General features: G+C 42.5%; 1 protein-coding gene across 1 annotated transcript in view; it reads right to left on the bottom strand.

The window, feature by feature from the left end:
• Positions 1–24,838, bottom strand: part of FZD3 (frizzled class receptor 3) — a 62,644-nt gene that overhangs the window by 36,962 nt on the left and 844 nt on the right. Inside the window, exon 2 of the mRNA XM_087776639.1 lies at positions 20,032–20,556. Coding sequence (XP_087632765.1) covers positions 20,032–20,220 — 189 coding nt within the window. The 5' untranslated portion in view covers positions 20,221–20,556. The remainder of the gene's footprint in view (positions 1–20,031; positions 20,557–24,838) is intronic.

Consider the following 24,838-nt stretch of genomic DNA (forward strand, 5'->3'; position numbering starts at 1 on the left):
TCCAAGTACAAACTGAGTGTGATCACTGCTTTGATGCCTGCCGAAAAAACGCTCCAGTGCTGTTGTCACTGTGGGAAGGAGAAAGATACCCATTATGAGAAGCGGAGCGTTAGCGATAACAGCCTTTGCTTTCCCTCAACTCTGCCATCGCAGACTGATCTGCATGTCAGGGACTCGTGGACTATTTCTGCCAACTCAGGGGAGGTCTGTCTCCTTGAAGTCTCACAGGAGTGAAGAGTATAAACAATTCGCTGTTGGCACGCTGCTCAAAAACGTATCTTCCTGAGTGAAGGGGGAAAAGCATTTGGTATGAAGATTTGTTAGAAGGCTTGACACTAACTTGAGAGCACACAATGGAGTCGGTAGCCAGATCGAGTTCTTCAGAGCTCATAAAAAAGGGAATTTCTAAAAATCGGAAACGTGAGGGAAAATACAGACAAGGACACAGCCAAGATTCAAAATCACCAGTCAGATTCGCTTCACTTTTTCATTTTTACTGCCATCAACACAGAGAATGACAGTGTCTGCCACATAATAAACAACATTAATACCCTGCAGAATAAAATTAGACAAGTTGGATTTCTAAAATACAGTGAAAGCAACACTGAATACTCCTATTGAAGAGAACTTACTTTTGTTTCTCAAAGGCTTGGTGACTTCTACTATTTCAAGTGTGACTTCGCTAACTGTGGGTTTTTACAAAGCTGATGTAGCAGAATATCTAAGAGAGCTTAGTATTACAAACCAATGCAGACTACATGAAGCTCCATGTTTTCCACTGGGATGAGGATGGAAGAAGGCTTCTGTCTTCTGAATTCTGACATTCAAGCCAAAGTGCTTCCTGACAGACTAACCAAGGGAATCTACAGTATGCCATCTCCCTTAAAAGTAAACGTGAACTGCACGGTCGTCATCATCATCCTCCTATGTGGCTGTGAAATGAGGACAAATTACAGTTGTCATCTAAAGCACTTCAGGGTGCAGCTTCACAGTGGGCACAAGTTTATCGGCCCCTGCCCTCTCCCCTGCCACCAGCCTCCTTTGCACTGATTTGGGTTTAAGATTGATTTAAACTGTCCCTGAAACTAACCTCAAAGCCAGACGTGCTGTATTTGGACTGTCAGTAGTGTAAAAAGTCAGGATAAGATCCTGAATCCTGAGACCTTTAAGTGTTAGCATCTAAATATCTTTCCTGTATAAGACACCTAGGTTGATCAATTCCACCTAGGTTGATCAATTCACTTTTTTTTAAGCTTAGTTTTCTACTGGTTTAGCTCCTTAGTGACCTTACAATAGGTTTGGGCAAACTGGTGCCAGTGCAAAAGGTACATGTTACTGGAGGACAAAGAACAGGTCAGCTAAGCTGACCTTACAGGTAGTTAACATTGAACCCGAAGCGGTGCTGCTCAGGACATCTGGTCTGTTCATAACCATCTAAAATAGAGTTCAACTGCCCTGGACCCAACTAGACCCAGAAAACTTTACAAGGATATGTTTAAGGCAAACGTTTGAGTTTTATAGCGTTAGCTCCACAACACAGAAGACAAAGACTTCGTGCTATGGCAGGGAAGAGGCGTTGACGCTGTTAAAACCCGGGAGCGTAACCTTTTGCAGGCAGAAGGCTGCAAGAGAAAAAACTCACTAAATGAATTCAGGAAGCTCTATTTGCTACTCCCTTGGCAGCCAGTCTACTGTCAAAATTCTCTCACACCATTCTCTTACTAGCCAAAACACCTGGTTTCATATATGAGAATTCAATGGCAGATTCAGTCATCATAATAAATAAACTTACTGTTTGAGCTTTGAACATCAGGCAGTGTTCTCAAAGGAGGAGTTACCATTCAAAAACTCCCATGTCTTTCCTGGTTGCATTAGGGTCAACACCTCCTTGGGCACAGGTTAAATGACTTCATTTTGCCCCTATGAAAGCCCATCAAGAATCTAACCTAAATGCTTCAGGGAATGATCTTGCAATATCCACTAGGACTGTTACTTTGTCGTGTACTATTATATAAAAAACCAAAACCAGTTGTGCCAAATGAATTTACAGATGTGTTTGGCTACGTATTGAAACTTTTCTTGACTTTGCCCAATATTTATTGTCCAAACTGATAATCAAAAGGAATACTCAGGTAATACAATAACACCTCTCTTAACAATGGAAGAGTTGGGGGTTGGTACATATGGCTTGGAAAGAAACAGAGCGTGACACCGATCCAATACAACTATGTACATAAACAATATGATGCAAACTGAAGTAAGAACATAATCTGTTGGATTAATACTGTAAAAATTACTCTGAATAGCAAACAAAACCTATCCGCAAATTGAATGCTAACAGTGTAACAGCTGTGTCTTAATCTAACATTACAAACCATCTGTTACATCTACATACCCCCAAAAACACATACACACGCGCAGACGTACACACGCGCAGACGTACACACGTCAACAGATGGATAGGAGGGGAGATTTGCATCTTCAGGCCTCGGGATGAAGGATATTTCACAGGGCACTATTTAAAACATATTGTCTGCTGGCTTGACAACTATTTATTTTCTTTCCTTCACGCTTAATTTCCAGGAAGGCTACACTACCAGTCTAGTATACTCCACTGGTTTTTGGTATAGTTAATTCTAAAAATTAGCAGGTTGTTTCACATGCACAAATAATGCAGGAGGGTTTTCCTGGATGCGTGGTCTGCCCTCTACAAACTCTGCAGCCCTGCTGTCCCCTATATGCATTTACTGGAGCAGGATCCAATCCAAATCAAGCTGCACCGTCTCCCAATCTCAATTCAGCAGCGCCTTCCACTTCATTTTACAGAGTTACTCTACTACAGCCGTTACCGTTTCTCTTCTCTCTCATATACCAATTACAGTTTTCAGATTATTTTGATTTTAATGATTCTCAGTGGTTTATGTCTGGTTTTGCAGTTATTTTCGCCAATTTCTAATACAAGAATAGTAAAGCTGCAGTACTTCGTATTCTTCACATGCATTAATCGGGTAGACGTGGGCGGATGATGATATAATCCAGGTTTTGTTCAGGAAAACTTGTATATTTACCTGGAAGTTTGAGTAAAAAAACAACAGTGTACCTCACAGTGTTACCAGGGGCTCCGTGCAGAATCATCCTGTGCTGTTGCTGTTACTGCGAGGAAGTCCAATAAAACCATGACAAAAATAAAAGGAGACCCGGCTAGTTGAATCTCAGGATCAACCTTCTGTATTTTGGTATTACGCATGAAATTCTTCCCATGTGCTATCTGTACAGCACGTACAGCTGGACACAAATGATGGGAACATGAGGTGGCTTTGGGGGAAGTCTTCAGTCTTCGGAAAGAGATTTTTCTTTCATTATTATAATTCTACAGTGAGTCCACACATTCTGACCAAACAGTGACTCCACATACTAGGATGGCTTTTTTAACTTTTAAAAGAGATTGTCCTTCCCAAAATATATTTCTTTTACCTAACTACAGAATTACAAGAGGGTCACTAATTGGGCCTCTCTACTTCATCAGACAGTAACAGAGAACAGCAAAGTTCAGACTGAGAAAAATCTCAATTTGCTCCAACGTATTCAATGAAAATTCATTTCTGCTCAAAATAGAAGCTTTAAGATATTTAGTTGGTGACTTCAATTTTAGTAATTAACCGTTTTTAAAAAACATGTCCAAACACAGCAGCTGTAAATTAAAATTTAAGATTCATCAGGGGATACTATCCCTTCCATTTAGTGCCAGTTAATGAGGTCACGGATGAACTCTACAGGGGAGGAAAGGGAAAGAGAATTAAAAAAAATAATTGCAATTGTACAACACTTTTCCACTGGACAGAAAGCTGTTACCCATCTCACAAGCATCTGAATGACCAATTCTGAAAGCCTCACCAAAACTATCGAATTCAGAATAAAACCAGCTCCTGAAGTTGATTTTTCTTCCCTACAAGTTAATAATTTACCAGATAAATATTTGACGGGAATTCCCACAGTGCCTCTGCTTATTTGTTTCTGCGGCACCCTAAAAGCGTGCTTGCTTCTTTCAAAATAAATCAAATAATATTTTGCCCTCAAAGGTCCAGAAGTTTCTCCCTGCTGAGGACAGAAGTTTGTGCCTAGCTCTTTTCTGTATCACTAACGTACTTTTGGGAAAAATTGCTCCCACGGTGTCTCCTGCATGTCTTTGAAACGCTCTAGACAAGTAGGACAAGACCTAACACAATAACGGGATTAACAAGACAGTGGGAGGAGAGGGGATACGGATGGAAGGAAACAAGAGAAGAAAAAAAGATTATACAACTACTACGAGAGGCCCCTACACAAGATGATGGGCCCAAATTCTTTTCCAGTTAAATAAAGAGAATAAAGAAAAGCAAATATCTATGGGTGCTGTGGAAGAAGTACCTCTTCAAAAGCTATCTCAAACAGTAAGTGCCACTCACAAGCACTGTAAACGTACTCTGTGTGTCAGGTTCTGCATGGAATACACTGCAGGGGTCTTTGCAACGGGGGAATCGACAGAGAATGGAATCAGTGGGATCAAACTATGAAAGAGCAGGTGAGATAAATAGGAAAGACTGCATTAAATTGCTTGGAGATGTAAGCATTTGAGGGTGATGCAAGAGACAAGAGGGGGTAAGTGTGTTTTCCCATCGATTGTCTCTTTGAATAATTGCCCAACGCTGCAAAATCCCTTTTATATATCTGTGTCTAAAAGGCTGGAAAATGCAACTGAGCAAAGACCAGGTGTGGGGCTATAAGGTAGGGAAGGCAAAAAGAGCCGGAAGCCTGCTGTGATAAGCCCCGTTTGGTTAGCCACAGCAGGGCTCACCTGGCAGACCGCAGGAGACCGGTCCGAGGGCGTTTCTGCTCTGAAGAACCACAGGAAGCTCACAGGGCAGAGCTGGCTTTCCAGCTCCCTTTGTCTCCTAAACCTCAAAAGCAGCAGGATGGGGAGAGGTTAGTGAATAGGAGTGTACGTACGTGCATTTGTTAATGTTTCATGATGAGTTCTGCTCAATAGCTCTGTGCTGATTTCACTCGTACTCGGCTCCCACTGCCTCCCACCTCACGGATGAGGACTAACATCCAGAGATCAAAAATGTGTCCTTTAATCCATCACACCGGCTCCTCTCTGATGGGTACAACAGGTTATGTCAGAGGAATCGGCTACCACTGTAGGAGAACGGCAAGCCGCAGATCTTTTACAGTCCTGGCTTCAATTCAACGCCCCTGTCTTGAGTCCCCTCCGTGACCCAGGCTACTAATAGCAACTAGCACAAAGTGGGAGGGGAACCAAAGCCTAAATTTTAAAAGCCTGGAAGCTTACTATTTCCAGACAAAAGCAACTGCCTCCTGTTGTGTCAGAAAAAAGTAACGGACGGATCTGCAGAATTATGTCGCCTTTTTGTGATGCCACTTAATGAAGGTTATTCTGAATAACAGGAATAATTTTCCTGTAGCTGCAAAGTAAGACTAAGGAAAATGTCTGTGTACTCTTCAGGGTCTGAGATTTTTCAGTATTTTACCCACAAGATTTCATAAGAGTGCAACTGGAGGACAAATTTTCAAATCAAACCATTTAAATGATATTCCTTCTACATAAGGTAAAGACTATTTTTCTGTAAGAAGAGACTATTTGTCATTCACAAAGCTACTGTGGAAAACCTGAAGACAAAGTAACTTCGTTGTTCTTTAAGAAATTCATATCAAACTTTAATTATTTAACACATTTGTAAAATATGCAGCTAAAGTGTCTCAAAGGCACTTACAATCACATGATAAAACACTTCAAGAAAACAAAAATGTGCCTATATTATTGACAGTAAGCATCAAACCTGAAATCCAAGACCAAACTTTGTTACCACATTCTTCTCTGCACTTACATTTCCATATTGCACCTGCCCAGATGAGACGACAATGCTAAAAATGTACAATAAGAAACCAGAAGGAATACGCATGAGCAGGGATTCACCTACTGGGTCTGCTGATTCTGAATGGCATATATTCATCCACACCTCCACAAAAAAGGATGCACAGATGTTAGATAATTGACAGTACGACTGAATCATTACGAAGGGAAAAAAAATGTAATACATGTAAGTTTTTGGAGAAAAATATTAAAAACATGAATGATGCTTTTGGACCTCTGAGGGGAAAAAAGCTAAATGAATGGCTGACCAGAATTCTCTCATTGAATTTTAAAAGAAAGATGTTTCTCCTTGCTCGCTGCCACAAACATGACAACTTTTGTTCTATAAATCAAGAAACAGGGAATATAAACAAGTTTACAAATTGAAAGCAACTTTTAAAAGATAAATTTCAGGTTTCTACACCACACAAAGATGAACTACAAGGAGCTTTCCTGCCTTGTTCAAATTCAAATTAACCAGCCCTTTGTGCTTCTGTTCTCTCCTCTTTTCAAATTTCCTTCCTCGTTTCCATGGGAACCCCCTCGCCGAGGAGGCTCCGAGCAGAGCAAGAGGCCAAGCTTGGCAAGGGGTGTGAAAAGGGGAGAGAGTCAAAGGGCAGAATTTGGCTCGGGAAAATCAAGATGCCAACCTTTGTCACCCCACCGAGGGGGGGTAACCGTAGGAACCGACTCTGCGGGGCAGGGGCGGCGAGGGGGGCATCGGGGCCAGATTCACAAGATGGGAAACCAAACGGGAAAGGCGGCGTTAAAAACACACCGCTAGGACCTGCAGTGAAAAAAAGGCTTGCAAATGAAAATAATTCAAATAATACTTTATGGACCGAGTATCGTGCTAGTTTTAAGTCCATGTAATAACATCAAATTAATTGATATGAGACCGCAGAGAAACTGGGTAGATCCGATCCTCAAATTTGACACAAGTACCTAATGTTCTCCTGAAAAGATGCTGAATACTCCCCTTTGACTCTGATGGACTCTGAAGATGTTTTCTAAATGCCTCACAGATACCTGGAAACAACACAGCTTCAGGAAGACCACTATTGAGCTATGGCTTCAAGCACGCCGAGGCAGTTTACACTAACAGTTCTGCAAAATGTGGAAGATAGTCTAGTCGTTATTGTTACTGCAAGAGCAATCTGACAGCAGATTTACATACAGTATATTAACATGGCATCGCATTCACATACTACATAAAAATATAGATATGGCGTACTTTTATTCTTGTACCTCGTAAAAGAGACAGCAGGAGGATGAGGCATGAAACAGCCCTATAAAATCACAAATGATACATAAAGGAAAAATATGGTCCAATTGTTCACTGTATCTTCAGCACAAAAAATAGGGAACATAAAGACAGTAGGTGGTTTGTTTGACGAGGAAAAAACCCAACAACAGCAAATTCTTCACATGACACCTTTAACTTACGTAACTCTCGGCCACTGATTTGCGTGGATGCTACAAGAACGTATGAGTTCAGGAAGAAAACTGGTAAATTTGTAGAACAATACATCCAAGGTTACTAATGCAAGACATCATAGCTGTCCGGCGGGAAAGGACCTGGGGGTGTTGGTTGACAGCCACCTGAACATGAGCCAGCAGTGTGCCCAGGTGGCCAAGAGGGCCAGTGGCATCCTGGCTTGGATCAGGCATAGCGTGGCCAGCAGGAGCAGGGAGGTGATAGTGCCCCTGTACTGGGCACTGGTGAGGCCGCCCCTCGAGTACTGTGTTCAGTGTTGGGCCCCTCACTACAAGAAGGACATGGAGGGGCTGGAGCGTGGGCAGAGCAGGGCAACGAAGTTGGAGAAGGGTCTGGAGCACAAGTCTTATGAAGAGTGGCTGAGGGAGCTGGGGGTGCTCAGCCTGGAGAAGAGGAGGCTGAGGGGAGCCCTCATCGCTCTCTGCAACTGCCTGAAAGGAGGCTGGAGCCGGGGGGGGTCGGTCTCTTCTCCCCAGGAACAAGCGATGGGACGAGAGGGAACTGCCTCAAGCTGTGCCAGGGGAGGTTTGGGTTGGATATTAGGAAAAACTTCTTCACCGAAAGGGTGGTCAAGCATTGGAACAGGCTGCCCAGGGCAGGGGTTGAGTCTCCATCCCTGGAGGTATTTAAAGGATGGATAGACGTGGTGCTCAAGGACATGGTATAGATGGACTTGGCAGTGATAGGTTAACGGTTGGACTCGATGATCTTAACCTTAACGATTCTATGACTCTATGATCATTTCCAAGCCACAAATTGCAGAACATGGAAGAAGAGCCTGGGTACGTGTATGTTACATGCCTGCCCTGTTCGTCTGCTCCATACAGCACCCAGCGTGGGCCACCATCGGGGGACAGAGGACCAGGCTAAACAGATCTCTGCTCTGACGCTGTATCGCTGTTCTGAGGGTCTTACATTTATCCCTCTCCTCCTCAATTTCATTTCCACTAGACTGTCTCTCACACCAAATATATTCTTTAAAAGCATATTTTATTAAAATGTTATTCGTTTGCAGGTCCAAGGCGTTGCGAGATTGAGTAATGAACTCGGTTCAAGAGCACTGGGTTCCTCGACCATTAGGGATATTTTGTAGCCCACACCTTCAGTACCAGTTTGGTCCTAGATGTAGGACAAACACTGGCTCAGTTTCCTCCAGAAAGTTGGAAAACCCTCATGCGTTTGCGTCTCTTAATGACCAGGTTACAAAACGGGGAGTAAGGCGGCAGTACCCAAATGAGGCACATGGGAATTTAAGAAGATTTGTCCTTTGAACGTTAAAAACATGCTTTGCTGAATTCTTCTTCTCGTATCACACAATGCAATATCTTCACAGCCACACAGGAACATCCCATGGATAGAAAAACGATTCAAATTCTTAAAGGCCATCCTAACTTTCTCTAAAATCACCACAAATGTTTCCCAAAACAAAGAAGAAAACTGCAGCCATAAAAGCAATACAAATGGTAAAACTTACGACAACTGCTCCTTGGTGCTTAAGTTGCTATTTCGTACTTATGTGCTTGCCTTGTCAGTCTGCTGTGGCTCTCTTTTTGAATCCGACTATCCTATAATTGGAACAACCATCACACACCAGAGAAAGCAAGGAAAAAACCACCACTTCTAAGTGACCAGCAAAATAAAAAGGACATCCTAGCCAAGCCACACAACTTTTAAGTAGTCCACCATTATTTACATCACTGCCAACTTTTTGCACAAAAAACATGTTCCGAAAGAATGGCAAGGCAAAAGGACAGTAAACTAGAGAGCTTCCAACCCATGACAGAATCATGGAATCATTTAGGTTGGAAAAGACTCTTAAGATCATCAAGTCCAACCGTTAACCCAGCACTGCCAAGCCCACCACTAAACCATGTCCCTCAGCACCACAACTCCCCGGCTTTTAAATACCCCCAGGGATGGGGACTCAGCCCCTGCCCTGGGCAGCCTGGGCCAGGGCCTGACAGCCCTTTGGGGGAAGAAGTTTTTCCTAGTATCCAACCTAACCCTGCCCTGGCGCAGCTTGAGGCCGTTCCCTCTCGTCCCATTGCTTGTTCCTGGGGAGAAGAGACCGACCTCCCCCAGCTCCAGCCTCCTTTCAGGCAGTTGCAGAGAGCGATGAGGGCTCCCCTCAGCCTCCTCTTCTCCAGGCTGAGCACCCCCAGCTCCCCCAGCCGCTCCTCCCCAGCCTTGGGCTCCAGCCCCTGCCCCAGCCTCGCTGCCCTGCTCTGCCCACGCTCCAGCCCCTCCATGGCCGCCTTGGGGTGAGGGGCCCAGCGCTGAGCACAGCATTCGAGGGGCGGCCTCACCAGTGCCCAGCACAGGGGGACGATCCCTGCCCTGCTCCTGCTGGCCATGCTATGCCTGATCCAAGCCAGGATGCCATTGGCCCTCTTGGCCACCTGGGCACACTGCTGGCTCATGTTCAGTGGCTGTCAACCAGCACCCCCAGGCCCTTTTCCACCAGGCAGCTCCCAGCTGCTCCTCCCCAAGCTTGTAGAGTCAGCTTACAAGTTATAACTGAGATATCAAAATAATCTTAGTATCAGAAGAGTGTAAAGGGGGAAGAGAAAAGTCTTGCTAGTGAAAGAGAAAGGTCCTGCTAGTGACTCGGACTCAACAGAAGTGGTGACTCGGTTCTATAGCGGACATGCTAGATCCCTGCCTTAGGAGGGACAGAATTTAATGTGTGTATGTGCAGAATACAAGGTAGCTATTGCAGTATACAGGAGAACCATATCCTCCAAGTTACACATACTACTAGATACAAGGCTAAGTCTAGTCCCTGTAACAAATACTAACCTGTACTACTACAGGACACAATAAACAATATAAACATGTTTTTTGTGCCACAGCAGCTGCATCTAAGAGAATCAACTGGCTGATTTTGATTAAGGTAGAGAAAAAAAACATACAAAGATAGGAACAAATGTCCATATGCTTGTGTTAGGTAAGAGGAATGGTAAATAGTAAGACCAATATTCCTTTAATGCTCCAGCACAACACTTTTGGTTCCGAGTTGACGCTTGCAGATATAAAACTACAACTGACTATACAGCACATTGGCATTTAACTACTCAAAATAAATTCATGTGTGTTCCACCTTTCCTAATAATTCCTCTTTAAGCCTCCACCAGATGCTACAGCATTAGCCACAATGCAGAGCCGTCTGCCTTCATGACCCTGAAAACAAGCCCACTGTGAATAGATGTTGATTAAGATGTAGATCATTCACTTTAAACTGAACCATTACATAAAACTAATGTTTTTTTCATATGCTTGCACTAAACTATTAAGGCTAAACTTCGTTTCCATATTTCCACTTGAATCATCATTCAGAATTAATCTTTTATTCAAGAAAATATGAACATGGTGACAGAGTTCATCTTCAATGTGCGAGCAGTAGTTTATCGATTTAACAAAAAAAAAAACCAAAAAACAAAACAACCCAAACCCCTACTTCTCTTCATTTTGTCTCTCACTACTAGTCTGCATTTTGAACATATTCACATGGCATCTTGTTCTCATTAATAAACATAAAAGACTAGAAAACAGTATTTCCGAAATTATTCTCTGGAGAACATCTGTTAGCCAGGCACAAGAAAGTAAGGGTTTCTAACACCTGCTGTCTAGCTCTACTATTTGAGCACTGACGATCTACACGCAGAAGTTTTAACCCTTGTGTTCTTTGTATTCGTTTTAGAAAGAAGCATCTCTAGCACTCTACTCTCTCATGCCGCCCTGTACAGCATAGCACTATAACACCTTTATCTGGCTTCTTGAAGTGCAATGACGTGGCCCCTGGAGGAAAAAATCAGAGCCTCACCATTGTGATTGCTCACATTAAACAAGCATCCATTCCACCTTAAAATGCCGGTTACAGTTTATATTCCCTTTGACTGTTGGACTAGGATGGGCCACAGGCTCAGGTGGGATCTAGGTCCACAAATCCATTCGGTTTGCTGTCGTGGATGTGGGTACCTCCGCACTGACAAACAACTTCCTCAGTAAGTCCGTATTGACGGTCCGATTGTCAGAATTGCAATTCCCTCCCAAACACAAAACACTGCATGCAACAGCAGCCGAAAAGTCCATCGCCTGTGCATCTATTCCTGGACATTACCCTGTTGGGGTTAACTGCCTCCAAAGATTTCTAGCCAAAGACAATGCTCTTTCCTTTTCTTCCTTATTTAAGCCTCTACCAACTTCAAAGTAGTTGCTTTATCTGAATGCAAATGATTATCTCAAGAAACAGCTTCCTCAGAAGCCTCATTTTACAACACTCTCAGATCGTGCTAATTTTTGTATGGATCTACTGGGGGATGTAACAGGTCTAGGCCTTCCCAAATTGTCCTTACCCACGCAGGATTTCACCTCTGCACAACACTCATGGCCTTTACAGGTCAAGACTGAAACCACAAGCTGATGCATTTCAAACAGACAAGCCTCAGGTATTCCTAAAGCCAGAACTTCTAAGCAGTACGTTAGTAGGAACTCCTTCGCTCTGCCTGTACTCTGCAGAATCATCTTTGCAATTGTAGCCTTGAGACATTCTGGTTTAACACTAAAACAATCTATATCTTTACGTGGCTACTTCTAAGGTAAAAATTCAGAGTTGGAATAAGAGTTAAAAGTTAATGAAAGAGTAGGCTTTAATCGGCTGGTGCACAGCTTGCATTCTTATGATCATGTACAGTTCCATTGTTCCATAGGCATCATAATCTTACACACTAAAGAGAAAATTAATCCTTACTGCTGTACTGGGTTTGCATGGCAAGGTTTTGGTAGCATTTTGGTAGCGGGGGGCTACAGGGGTGGCTTCTGTGAGAAGCTGCTAGAAGCTTCCCCCATGACCAATAGGGCCCACACCAGCCGGCTCCAAGACGGACCCGCCGCTGGCCAAGGCCGAGCCCATCAGCAACAGTGGTAGCGCCTCTGGGATAACGTATTTAAGAAGGGGGGGGAAAAACCAACCCTGTGCATTTGCAGTTGGAGAGAGGAGTGAGAATATGTGAGAGGAGCAGCCCTGCAGACACCAAGGCCAGTGAAGAAGGAGGGGAGGAGGTGCTCCAGGCGCCGGAGCAGAGATTCCCCTGCAGCTGTGGTGAAGACCGTGGTGAGGCAGGCTGTGCCCTGCAGCCCATGGAGGACCCCACGCCGGAGCAGGGGGGTGCCCGAAGGAGGCTGAGACCCCATGGGAAGCCCGCGCTGGAGCAGGCTCCTGGCAGGACATGTGGCCTGGAGAGAGGAACCCAGGCTGGAGCAGGTTTGCTGGCAGGACTGGTGACCCCGCAGGGGACCCATGTGGGAGCAGTCCGTTCCTGAAGGACTGCACCCCGTGGGAGGGACCCATGCTGGAGCAGTTCGTGAAGGACTGCAGCCTGTGGGAAGGACTCACATTGAAGAAGTTCGTGGAGGACGGTCTGCCATGGGAGGGACCCCACACTGGAGCAGGGGCAGAGTGTGAGGAGCCCTCCCCTGGGGAGGAAGTTGCTTTAAGATTTAGTTTTTATTTTCTCATTACCTTACTCTGATTGGATGGGTAATAAATTAAACTAATTTCCCCAAGTCAAGTCTGTTTTGCTCATGACGTTAACCAGTGAATGATCTCTCCCTGCCCTTATCTTGACCCACGAGCCTTTCGTTATATTTTCTCTCCCATGGCCAGCTGAGGAGGGGAGCGACAGAGCGGCTTTAGTGGGCATCTGGCGTCCAGCCAGGGTCAACCCACCACAATGCAAATTAGTGTCTAAGATCAGGGTGCTTACAAAACACCAGCTGATTAAATCCTACTTTTCCATTAGCTTTATATTCTTATACTCCTATGAGTTTTGGATGCAGAACTGAAGAATACAGAAAGCCAGGGAAAAATGCTGAGATTTAGGAGGGTATAGTGCACAGGCAAGGCAAGAGAAGATGGGGGACTGAAAGGAATAAAGATGGAATTAAGGGGGGAAGAAGTTAAGGATTTTCCACCCTACATTCTCCCCATCGTTGCTGATCAGTGAGAAAGAAAGATGTTTCCCACTTGTATCCAAAAAAATCACTCAGAAATAGGAGGAAGAATGGGGCAATACTACCTCCCCGCTCCAGGGAAGGCAGGAATCACAATCACATCAGCCAAGACCAGTGAATTCTGCACATTTCTCCCTGGCCCTTATGCAAATCAAGAATTAAGAGACAATATTCCATGTTGAGTCCAAACCCTGATTATCTGAAATCAGTAGTAATGTATGCCTGACAGAAAAGCTATTTGAGAAACATCATTAAAATGAGCCACTTAATACTTGACCTACCTGTAATGGAAAGATACCTAACTCCTATCTCACATACTAAGACCAGGATGGGAATAAATATAGCTATGTCTTCTGTTGATGTCATTTTTAAGTATACTCTGGTTCTTTTCCACTTAAAAGACAAAAAAAATGGACTAGACTCCAAAGATCACTGCTGGAAGGAGAAAAAGAAAAGAAATATATTGCCACAAAAAAGAAACTGTGCTGTATACACAGAAATAGCAAGGGTACGCAAATTTTGCAACACGGGGTCTGCTCTGCGGCAGGTCAATGGCATTATCCTCTGCAGGAATCAGCAGAACCAAGAAACCACTAAATTCGAAATAGGGTATGAAAAATCAGGTGTCTTCACATCTGTAGTTGCACATTTTGTGACAGAGTCCATTAACTATTCACTAGCTCTGCTTCTAAATATTCAAAACTCCACGACTGGATAGTTTGTTTATATTAACCCTATGACCCCCAGCTGGTGAACTCTGCCATGCTGATGGAGTAGGAGCATGGGAGTCAACATCACTCCTCTCCCCTTTCAGCTACCTTGCTCACACTGCAAAAACCAAATCATTATTTCTTTATTTCCCCCTTTGCATCCCCCACCTACACACTAGCTACGGTGCATCCGTAAGTCCCCACTGCTGCTCTTTTTTGATATGCAAAATGGGAATGGAAGTCGTGAGAGAGTGCAAAGGAATAGCATGTTATCTCCTCTGCCCACATGGTGACTGTATCATCTCATTTCTGGAGCAATGATACCTCCGGTATAATCCCAAAGGACAATGCTCCTGCGTTCCCCCAGAGGGACCCATTTAGCCCTCAACTATGTCTGGTTCCCATCCTTTAAAGCCTCTTTGACCCCGAGTATCATTTGTGAGGTCCCATAAAAATCAGGGTAAGGAGAAGGAAGTGCTGGCAGTATATTTAACTGCAACAAGGCTGGCAATCATCATATTAAACCACTTCCCTTCATCAGCAACAAAAGCTTTAGTAGCATGCTCGCAGGCTCCAAGAGGCTACCAAGTTACATGTTTTCTGATTAAAATATTTGTCTACAAGAATTGCATTAAGGCAGATAAAAGAAACGCTGCTTGCTAGTCTTACGCATAAGCAAATCCTTCAAGGCCAAAGGAATATTTCTTTGTGGCAATAATAATCCAAGAGATGGGTAAACAAGGTCAGATCCCTCAGGGGGATAGGGGTAATTTAACTTCTGCGTTGTCACTGCCTCATTCAGCACACATCTACGTAACACGGCAGAACTGTGGCAGCAGCGCAGCGCAACATCATCTCAAGGTCACGCTATCATCATGAACGTATTTAGAGGGAAGATTCAACAGCATAGCTGAGACAGATGATGCTAGATGGCTATTGTAAAAAAACAACGTGTTAGCAGATTATAGAAAATTTTAAAAATACCTTACAATACGTTTCACACGACAGCACGGAGCAGATAAGAAGAATGACCCCGCAGGGTCAGGAAATGCGAGGCCTGCGATGTGCGCAGTGGCGGCCGCTGTGCAGTACTGCAGGGCAGGACAGCTCCCAGCTCCGCTCCGGCCTGGACAGCTCAGCCTGGCCACAGGGCTCCGAAAAATACCTGCCCGTTACGTCCATCATCTCCTATCTCCATCCTCTATCATGACCAGTGCGTTAGTCTATATTAACCGGCATTACTCCTTCTAGAAAGAAGCAGATGTAAAATTACTCTCCGTTTAGTCTCCGCTATAGCCAAGTAGATATTAATGGGGGTTGGACCGGTGCAGCTGGTGTTTGTCCTCCACCAAAAGGAGGAAGCCCCTTTAGAGATGCTTGGGGATAAAATAATGCTCCAGGCCCTTGCATGCAGAAAGCTCTCCCTTCAGCCTTTCGGGATTAAAGCAGGCCTTGCTGATGTAGCACAGCAGAAAGCGTAAGGCATTATCTTTCCTAGGAGCAAATAAAGGTATAGGAACTGATTACCGCATGGAGCAGTACACACTAAGAGGGACTCCTGATGTAATATTCTATTTTTCTTTGTTTAATCAAGATGGTTAATACCAATATTGCTGCAACATAACAACACTGATGACATGACTTATTAGCTTTTATTATAATTATGAAGGAATCATGTTAACATGAAGTCTCAAAAAGGCAACTTCCTGATTTTTTGTGTTTTCAAGAAATAACAATAAATGAGTTTTTAAACAGTTTCTTCAGTGAAGCAATCTATGCTATGGGAAGCGAAGCACGCTGAATTTATTGATGGTGAGACAACAGCTGTAGTAGTTCTCTTTTTTGCTTCACATTCACTCTTTCTTGTATTGTACTCTTTCAGTACAAGCAAGCTGAATTTTTCTTAGGGGTTTTATGAGGAACTGTTGTGAAAAAGTGGTAGTGAAAAACTGTGAGAATAACAAGGCACCCCCCCTCCCCCAATACACAAGATGAATCCCACTGATTCTGCTGCTATATTATTTTATGCTCGCAGCAAGTAGGCAGGGCTTGGAGATGAGAGGTGGTTACCAGAAAAAGTCACAATGCAAGTTTTAATAGACTTCATTCAGTTCAGAATTTGAGTGCTCCATCCATTTGACTGCAGCATTAAATAATGCCCAAAAAGCCAACTAATAAAAACTTCCTTCTTGCTTAGTGCAGATTTAAGGGGCAATCTAGGCTAATACAAGGAGTGGAAATATAATGTGGAAAAAGACCTGCGGCTTTTCATTCTTTTTTTCCTGTTCAAACCACTAAAAAAAAAAAACTCTGCCATGGAGGCACAGGCGTGAATTTAAGCTTGACAATAGCCTTGTTTCCTTGCACAGCCTTCACCATTTTTCAGGAAGCACTCAGAAGCAGCCCATAGTCCATTCCCAGACTGAAACCACTGGCCTATATGCTAATTATATTGGCAGAAGGGAGTACTATATACACCCACAACACCAACGCACCCATGCTAAGTTTAAGAATGGCTTTGGCATCGAGCTAGTATATGAATTGCAGCAACACAGTGTTTCATGCAAGGTAATTTATGCTATTAAGTTGAGCAGCATTCACTTCTCAGCTGTTTCTCTCTCTGTAGCAGAAAGCTATTTGATGAAGATAAGAACTATTACACCAGTTATTCTGGCTCAGACTGAGGGTCCATATAATTACTGCTCTGCTTCCAACAGTGGCCATAGACTGTTAGTGAAAGTGATATTTTTGACAGTTCTCTGAAATCATTGGCTTAACGTGTAACAAAAGCCAGAAAAATGAACATAATGTTGGCCATTAGTAGGAAGCTATTAGCAGCAAAAAGCGTGATTTTATTTGTAAATAAATCCCTCATGTGCCCACAGCTGGAGTGGTGTGCCATTCTCATCCTCACACCTCAGCAAGGACAAGGCTAGGAAAAGGGACAGAGAAAGGTAACTAAAATTATTACAGGAATGAAGCAGCTGAATTGCAAGAAGAAAGCCCAAGCAGCTGGAACACTTCAATTTGGAGAGGAAAAACCTAGGGGATAAAACCGAGGCTTCCAAAATCACAAGTGTAACAGAGGATTTAACTGCAACACAATATTGCACAATACTGGAAGAAAAGGGTATTAAATGAAACTAGCAGGAAACTGGTTTAAAATAGGTTAGAGAATAAGCACTTCTTCACATGGTGGCTAGTGACCTGGCTGACAGTACTGTATTCATAGAATAATTTAGAGAAATTAATTGACAATAGACCCATTAAATGATACTAAAGGGAACAGGCAGGGAGGTACCCTCTAACATCCATAATTCAGGGACTGTGGATACTGGGGAAGCACCAGAGGAACAGCCCAGAGACAAGAGGCTTGCATCCCTTCCCTAAATAGTACCCCCTCTTGCCATTAGCAGATACAGAATGCCTGGCAAACCGGACCGTTAGCAGGACATATCTTACATTCCCTAAACGCTCTCCCAGCCTGTGACAATTTTCTGCCGAGAGGAAGAGCCCAAAGTGGTTTTTTTCCACCTAGCCACCCTCATTGGCGCTATCTTCCAAGTTCTGGTCCAGTCTCCTCAAACTTTCGGCATCCACAGCACTAAGAGTTTCACAGCTCTACTACCAGCTATTTGAAGAACCACCTCTTTCACACATTTTTTGAGACAGCTCAGAATTTCACACGACACTCCAGCTACCTGTGAGCCACCGTATAACACCCCTGTAATGTCTGGTCTTTATCCCTTTCCTAATTATTCCACGTCTGATTTTCCTTTTGGCTCTCTTACTACTCAGTCAAGCTTTCAACTCATATTTCAATAGACCAAACCATCATAAGTCCAATGAAATAAGCTGATCACCACCACTGAGCTGAAGAATATTATTCCCCCCAACACATACATATTTATCAGTTTGAATTTCCTCAACAATTTTATGGCTCAACGTATCTCAAACGTAATCGCAAAATCTTTACAGTTCTTCATTCTGGTTTGACCTTAGTTTTAAGTTACTCACAACAGTATCAATAGGCTTTCTCATCTTACTGCTAACCTTCCGTTCTAGATCACTTCAGAAAATACTGAACAGCACAGATCCCAAAAGCCTTCCACTGATAATCTACTTCCACTCCAAGAGGTGACCATCTACTTCTCCAGCCACCCACCAAAAACAAAACCCACCATCTCCACGCCTCTGCAAGCCAAGTCCCCAAAGTCTTCAATCCAGCTGGTTTTATTGATTACTTTAATATCTTAAGTTCCACCTTCCAAAGACGAAATAAACAGCTTGTACACACCTAGTTGTTCACACCGTTATCCTACTAAACTTGCTTACGTGCTTCGGCTTCATTTTTCCTCCTTACAGTTAGATCTTCAAAGGTCCTCAGAACTTACCAGAACCAATTCTAAAATAAAATTCATTCCTGTTGCTATGTATTTAGTATAATTGGAATCCCTACCCACATCCAAATGAGCCATTGAAATGCACGTCCATAGTTCTCAAACAAAGCAAATGTAAGGCTGCCCAAATTTACAGGCTGCCCAGGGAAGTGGTTGAGTCTCCATCCCTGGAGGTATTTAAAGAACGGATAGATGTGGTGCTCGAGGACAAGGTATAGATGGACTTGGCAGTGCTGGGTTAACGGTTGGACTCGATGATCTTAAGGGTCTTTTCCAACCTTAACGAGTCTATGATTCTATGATTCTAAGGGTAAGAATCTCCATTTTCTTCTTACAGTAAAACATCTGTCAAGTCTGGTTCACTACTCTTCCATAGAAAGACTATACAAAGCCTTGGCTTTATATTATTTAACAAAAACAATTGAATTAAGTTTCTGTATTGTCAGGAAGAGCATTTGAAGATGAAAACACATGATTACTCTTTCTGTTCTCAGTATACACCACAGCATATCTATCAGCAAGGGTTCCCAAGCACTTCAAAAATATAAATAAACCTGATCTGCACAAATCTCTCATGAAAATTTGAACAGGCTGACAGTGACACTTGCCTAATATTCTGAATTTCCATCAATTTTAGTCATATCACAGAATACCAAGTAAGGAAACTCCTTAGGCAGGGCAGCAGGATAGAGAACAGACTGAAGGGAACTTAAAAGTCTTGTATAAACTAGACTATAGATAAAAAGAGACTAAGCGTGTGGTTGAAGCCCCATCAGGAAAGTTCTCCAAAGAAAGCTTAGACAAATATCAGTGGAAATATGTTGGGGTTTTTTTAAAAGGAGAAAATTATTATGTATAAGTCCAAAGAAAGTTTTGGGGGATAACGGGAACAGTAATAAGTACCATTATAACAAAGAAAAGCTTGTCCGCCTGGATATAGAACAGAAACAGGTTAACTAAATTGTCTGCAAGACAACAGACTTTCTTGCAGCTGAGAAAAGCCGTACTAATAAATGAGGAATTTCCATTCTTTTCATAGTACGTCCTACTGTTCTCATTTTCTTCACATCAAATTTTACATGAGTAACAAAAGGCCAAATATTACAAAGCCACCAAACAACACAGTCTTCAGAACTAAAAATCTTCTATTCGTTGTTCAGGATGCTATTTTTCTGGCATTTAGTTAAGTGACAGACCATTCAAAATATGCATTCTTGATCTGTCTAAATATTTAAAGTAACAGGCTAACATACAAACCCATCCAGAGTATTTCACACTCAGTTATACTAAATTAGGCAAATTTTGTAGTCATAGAATATTTTAGTGTATATTACAATACATCTTATGCAAGTGGTATTTGTCTTTATATTTAAGTTATTAATTATCTTGGTTTTTTCATTTTTATTTCTAATATAAATATCTTCCTGGATTCTGTCACCAATTATTTGTCAACTAAAGGCCAAAACCATACATATTGCTGAAAAAAAATAGTCTTACCTCCATTGCTAATGCTGCCGTTTGCTGGTCATAATGATTCAGAAGATTAGGCATAAAGGTGGTATTGTAAGGCAGATCCTGGCACATCCGCAAGATGATGGGCTCACAGGAAAATAAACTGTGCCCTCTTGTGTGCCCCACCAAAACATCCAAGAGCCAAAGGTAACAGAACATCCAGCTAATAGCCATCCTTCCACACTGGGAATGGGGCCAGTTAGTGAGCCCAGTCAGAAAGCTCTTTCAACTCCTCATGTACCCTCAGATTTCACTTCAACGGCGATATTTCAGTCCTTGTTTAAGGTTCTTCAAAACTGGAATGCTCTTTGTATACAACATTCTTAGCTCAGTCCAGAAGAGGATGTATTTGAGGCAGACGTGTGAGAAATCTTGCCTTTTCTTTTCTCTTCTCAGTATTATATAGCATGTACTAGGTTAAGGTATTAAAATGGTTAACCACATTCCCACACAGTTGACCCCATCGTTACAGAACAGCAGTCGAGTTATATTCTTCTTTTGTTAGGTAACCTAGAATAAAAAACACAACAAACAGAATACAGTAAAAAGCCTTGTAATTGATGAAAATATTTTAGCTCTAAATAGCCTGGCAGACAAATTGCTTCAAGTTCTCACGTGCAAGACTAGAGGGTCCCCTGACAAGTTTTAATCCTGGTTTCAGACTGTTTCTGGTGGAAAAAAAGCCGGTGTGCTGTAAAACCCTAACCAAGAAGGATGGTGAAAAGGGGGAATGCACTTACTAGGAAGAAAATATTTTTAGAAAACCCCACACTTTAAATTTAACCATGTGAGCATTACAATTGTTGACCACACTGAAACCAAGCTATTTATGACTCAGCATCTCCACTGGTACATTCACAGCGATAGTATCTCTTTAGTTGCATGGCCTCGTAACTTCTGCTGAATAATTATAAAACAAAAACAAAACAGTCACCACCACCAATACACAAGTCCCAACTTGCAGTACTGAAGACTACTGTTCTGCCCAACAAGCTACAGTCATGGTTTGGCTACCTGTCTTCAAATATATAATTTTAGTCCAGTTGTAAACAGCTTTTTTGTTGTCTCTAACCCATTTTACTTGCACACATCTCATATCTTGCTCTCTGCAAACCATCATTACAGCTAAGGATAAGCCAGAAGACAGCATTCTTTGACCACCCCTTTCTCCCCACGCTCTCGAAGATGGAAACTGCAAATGTATGGTTGTTCTGCCAGTTCCACTCTACCTATAGAGCCAATTTAAACAGCAGTCATTCCCCAGGGCTGGATCTGCATTTTCTCAGCACTAAGGGGCTGGAGTGGAACAAGCAGAACAGGGACTCAGCATATCGTGCTCATCGACTGGAGAAACAAACTCGGAAATTGGAGGCTGAAGCATGGAAAAAGTTGACAGAGCCATAAGAGTACAGAGAGGCCCTTTTCTGAAAACAATTTTGTCTTACAGCAATGAAATTTGCAAAATTCTGTCTCTAACCAACCGCTATTAAAAAAATATGATTAAAAAAGGTAAGAGAAATTTAGAAATTCTGTTTGAACCAGAAAACCCCAAGTACTCAATCAATATTCCCAAGAGTAGGCAATGACAAATTTGAACAGACTTCCAATCTGGAGAGAGTAAAGTTTTTGCTTAGACGTTCAGGAAGGGAAATAAATTCTACATGTCAGAGAGGGAAAAAGTTTTTCCTTTCTCCCTAATGCAAACTTAGCGAGAGATACGAAAGAGTTAATTACTAGACTTCTGCTGGTATCAGCTGATCAAAAAAGTTATGCATGCACACTTTTGTTTACATAGGCCCATCTTCTGGTCAGAAAAATTAAATACCATATCCCTCTTTAAACCCTCATATACTTTGCGGGTTGGACTAGATAATCTTGAGAGGTTCCTTCCAACCTAAACAATTCTGTGCTTCTCTAAGATCATGTGAGGCAATGTTTTTCGCTGTAGCTGTGTAAGCCCGGCTGGTAAAAACAAACAGGCAAATAGGAAAAAGACCAAGATGCTAAACATAACCACGCTAAATTACGTTCACTGACAACTTGCTTTCAGAGGCTGCTTACTCCCTCACAGCTACTGATTGGGAATCCACGTCTGAAGCAGCACTGAAGTACATAAAGAAAAGACCACAAACAGTAAAACTGTTCCAAACCTAGGAAAAATAAAACATGACCAAAAAAAAGCAGAAAAGAGAACTATCTACCCCTTAAGTTAGGTGGTAGAACCAACCAACACAGCTCAAATCACAGCGTCTTGCTTATATTCTGAAATAAGCAAATGTCGCTGTGAAGAGCAGTCAACACACTGACTTTAAAAGATCAAAATTAGCCACAATATTTAAGACGTGCTGCATCTAACCACACCTGATTTTAGTCCCATTTCAAGTTCATATGGCCTTGAAAAGCTATGCCCTTTGGATCTAAGGAAGCCATTTCTCAGACTTATTTTTTTGGAATTTGGCACCTCTCAAAAAAACCAAAGACCTGAACTATCCCATCTTCCAGGCAGCATTACTTAACCCTAAAGGTGTCTGCATATTCTCACATCCTGACCAGAAGATTACAAGTTTTAGACAGAAAAAAACAACTCCTACTTTTAACATTTTAATAATAGTTCCCCAAACTCAGGAAAAGAAGCCTTTTCAGTTTGTTGTCATCTCCAGAACACTGGCTTCAAGTAATTTTTTTCTTTTTCCCCGAACACGTTGGCCACCAACTCCAAAAGACTTTATTCAACAATTTCAGTGAAGTCAACTTGTAGCATGGATTAGCAATTGACTTTTTAGCATGCTCCCTGTAATTCAGGTGCCATTCCAGCAGTGATCAGTAGATAATGCTTCGTAAGAGAGGTCCAGAAGCAACATAAGGTGAACTGCACTCACACTGGGTATTGTGTTAAAGTTGGAAGCACAAACATTGGGTAAATCCAGGTCAGGATCTAGAGTCTTGGGAAGAACTCCAAGAACACTTCACACAAATCACCATATTAATGACATTCAAAGTAGAGACTCCAAACAAATCCACCGATCTTCTCACTTCCCCACAACCTCAAACTGAAGAAAACATGCAAAAACCTAGACTCAATAAGCCACGAAAAGTTCTAACTAACTGTGCAAAAAGCAGAAAAAAAATTCGTCGTGTCCTTTCAGGACTTTTCCATTTTATGCTCAAGATCTTAGTACTATATAGTATCATAAAGGAAATGAAGAATATATTTACTAGAGCCAGAAAAGAACGCCAAATTATATAGCCTAGTCATCCAGTGCCCTTTCACAGGAAAAAAAAAAAAAATCTAGGTGAAATTAAAAATAAAGACAACCATATCATTGCGAAAGGAGACGAAAGTTTTGCAAACAAGCATATAGATGACCTATTAATTGGTGTAGACAGATGAATGCTGTAATAAGCAATCTTTAGTGTCAAGATAGTTTCTTACCACAGATCCAGTTCTGTATATTCTTTGTTAAGCCTCCACATATGAAATTTTGTGGTTATTTTTATATGTATATAAAAACAAAACAAAACACTTTTGATGACACTGGGCATAAAAGAGGAGGAGGGGATACCTACCCACCTACCCCAAGGCACCGCAAAAAAAAAAAACTGCGGGCAAAAGGGGTAGGAAGCAACTAGTTTGTTAAGTGTGGTTACGGATTTATACATTATTTATAATCATAAGAAGCCCATCCAATTCCTGCTGTAAAGCATAAATTAAGACATGCATAGACGACTACTATAAAGAGTGAAAAACATGAAATGAAAGGGTTGACTCCCACAGGTGAATTTTTTTTTCAAATAAATTTCAAAGTTACTAAGGGAGCAATGAGAGGGGGGCAATGAGAAAAAAACTCATCAGACTTTAGAAAGAAAGTACGTAGGCGGATTAATTCACAGTTATCTGTCCCAGAGAAATGAGGTGATAAAACAACAAACTAGACTCCTCCTGTACAAGTGAGAAGACAAGAGGAGGATGTCACCTTAGTCATTCCCCACCCAATTCTGATCACGGAGAAAGGAAAGGAACTCATACATTGCACACAAGCACTGGCAGCGTTTCCCCAACCCATTCCCACCCACATGAAGGCACAAAAGGAGAATACATTATTCTCCCAACTCCATTTTAATTAGTCAGTGGGAAAGAAACTCCAGTGCCGTACTCCCCTGTTCCACTTCTGTTATGTATTAAGGGAGAACCACACTATAATCCCCCACATCCTCTAATTCCATTAGGAGACCATGGAGGAAAGAGGGCACATGCTACACTCTCCCACTCTTCCATGCTCCTCCTCACTGTACGACAGGGCAGAATGAAGGAAGAGGCAGAGGACCTCCTCTTCCCCTCTCCCTCCGCGCAGCAACACCACGACAGTCCCTGCTCCGCTCCCAGCAGGGACGACAGAAAGGCAGAAACCCTTTCTGGTTAGATTCTCCATGTAGATGGAGGGACAGGTCTAGCATCTCTCTCCATTTGAGTTCATATTGCATGGCAAGGTAAAGGAACTGGAGAGGGAGCTAGCCATCATCCCCTAGACTGGAAGAGGAGGCAGGGTGCAGACTGAACTAGCATTTCCCCTTGTGTTTTAAAGGCAAAGGGAACAAGTGCACACACGGGACTAGCATCCTCTTGGATTCCTGCTGCATTGCAAAGGAAAATGAAGGATATATAGGTACATAAGACTAACACTCATTCCCACTGGGTCCCCACTGCGTTGCAAAAGGAAAAGGAGAGTGCGTGGATAGAGCTAGCATCCCCTCGGGTCCCTGCTGCAGTGCAAAGGGAAAAGAGCGAGGGAGG

This window comes from Nipponia nippon, unplaced genomic scaffold, assembly GCF_047370975.1.
Source record: "Nipponia nippon isolate SJK-2023a ecotype South Korea unplaced genomic scaffold, ASM4737097v1 scaffold_4, whole genome shotgun sequence".
In the NCBI taxonomy this organism is placed as follows: domain Eukaryota; kingdom Metazoa; phylum Chordata; class Aves; order Pelecaniformes; family Threskiornithidae; genus Nipponia; species Nipponia nippon.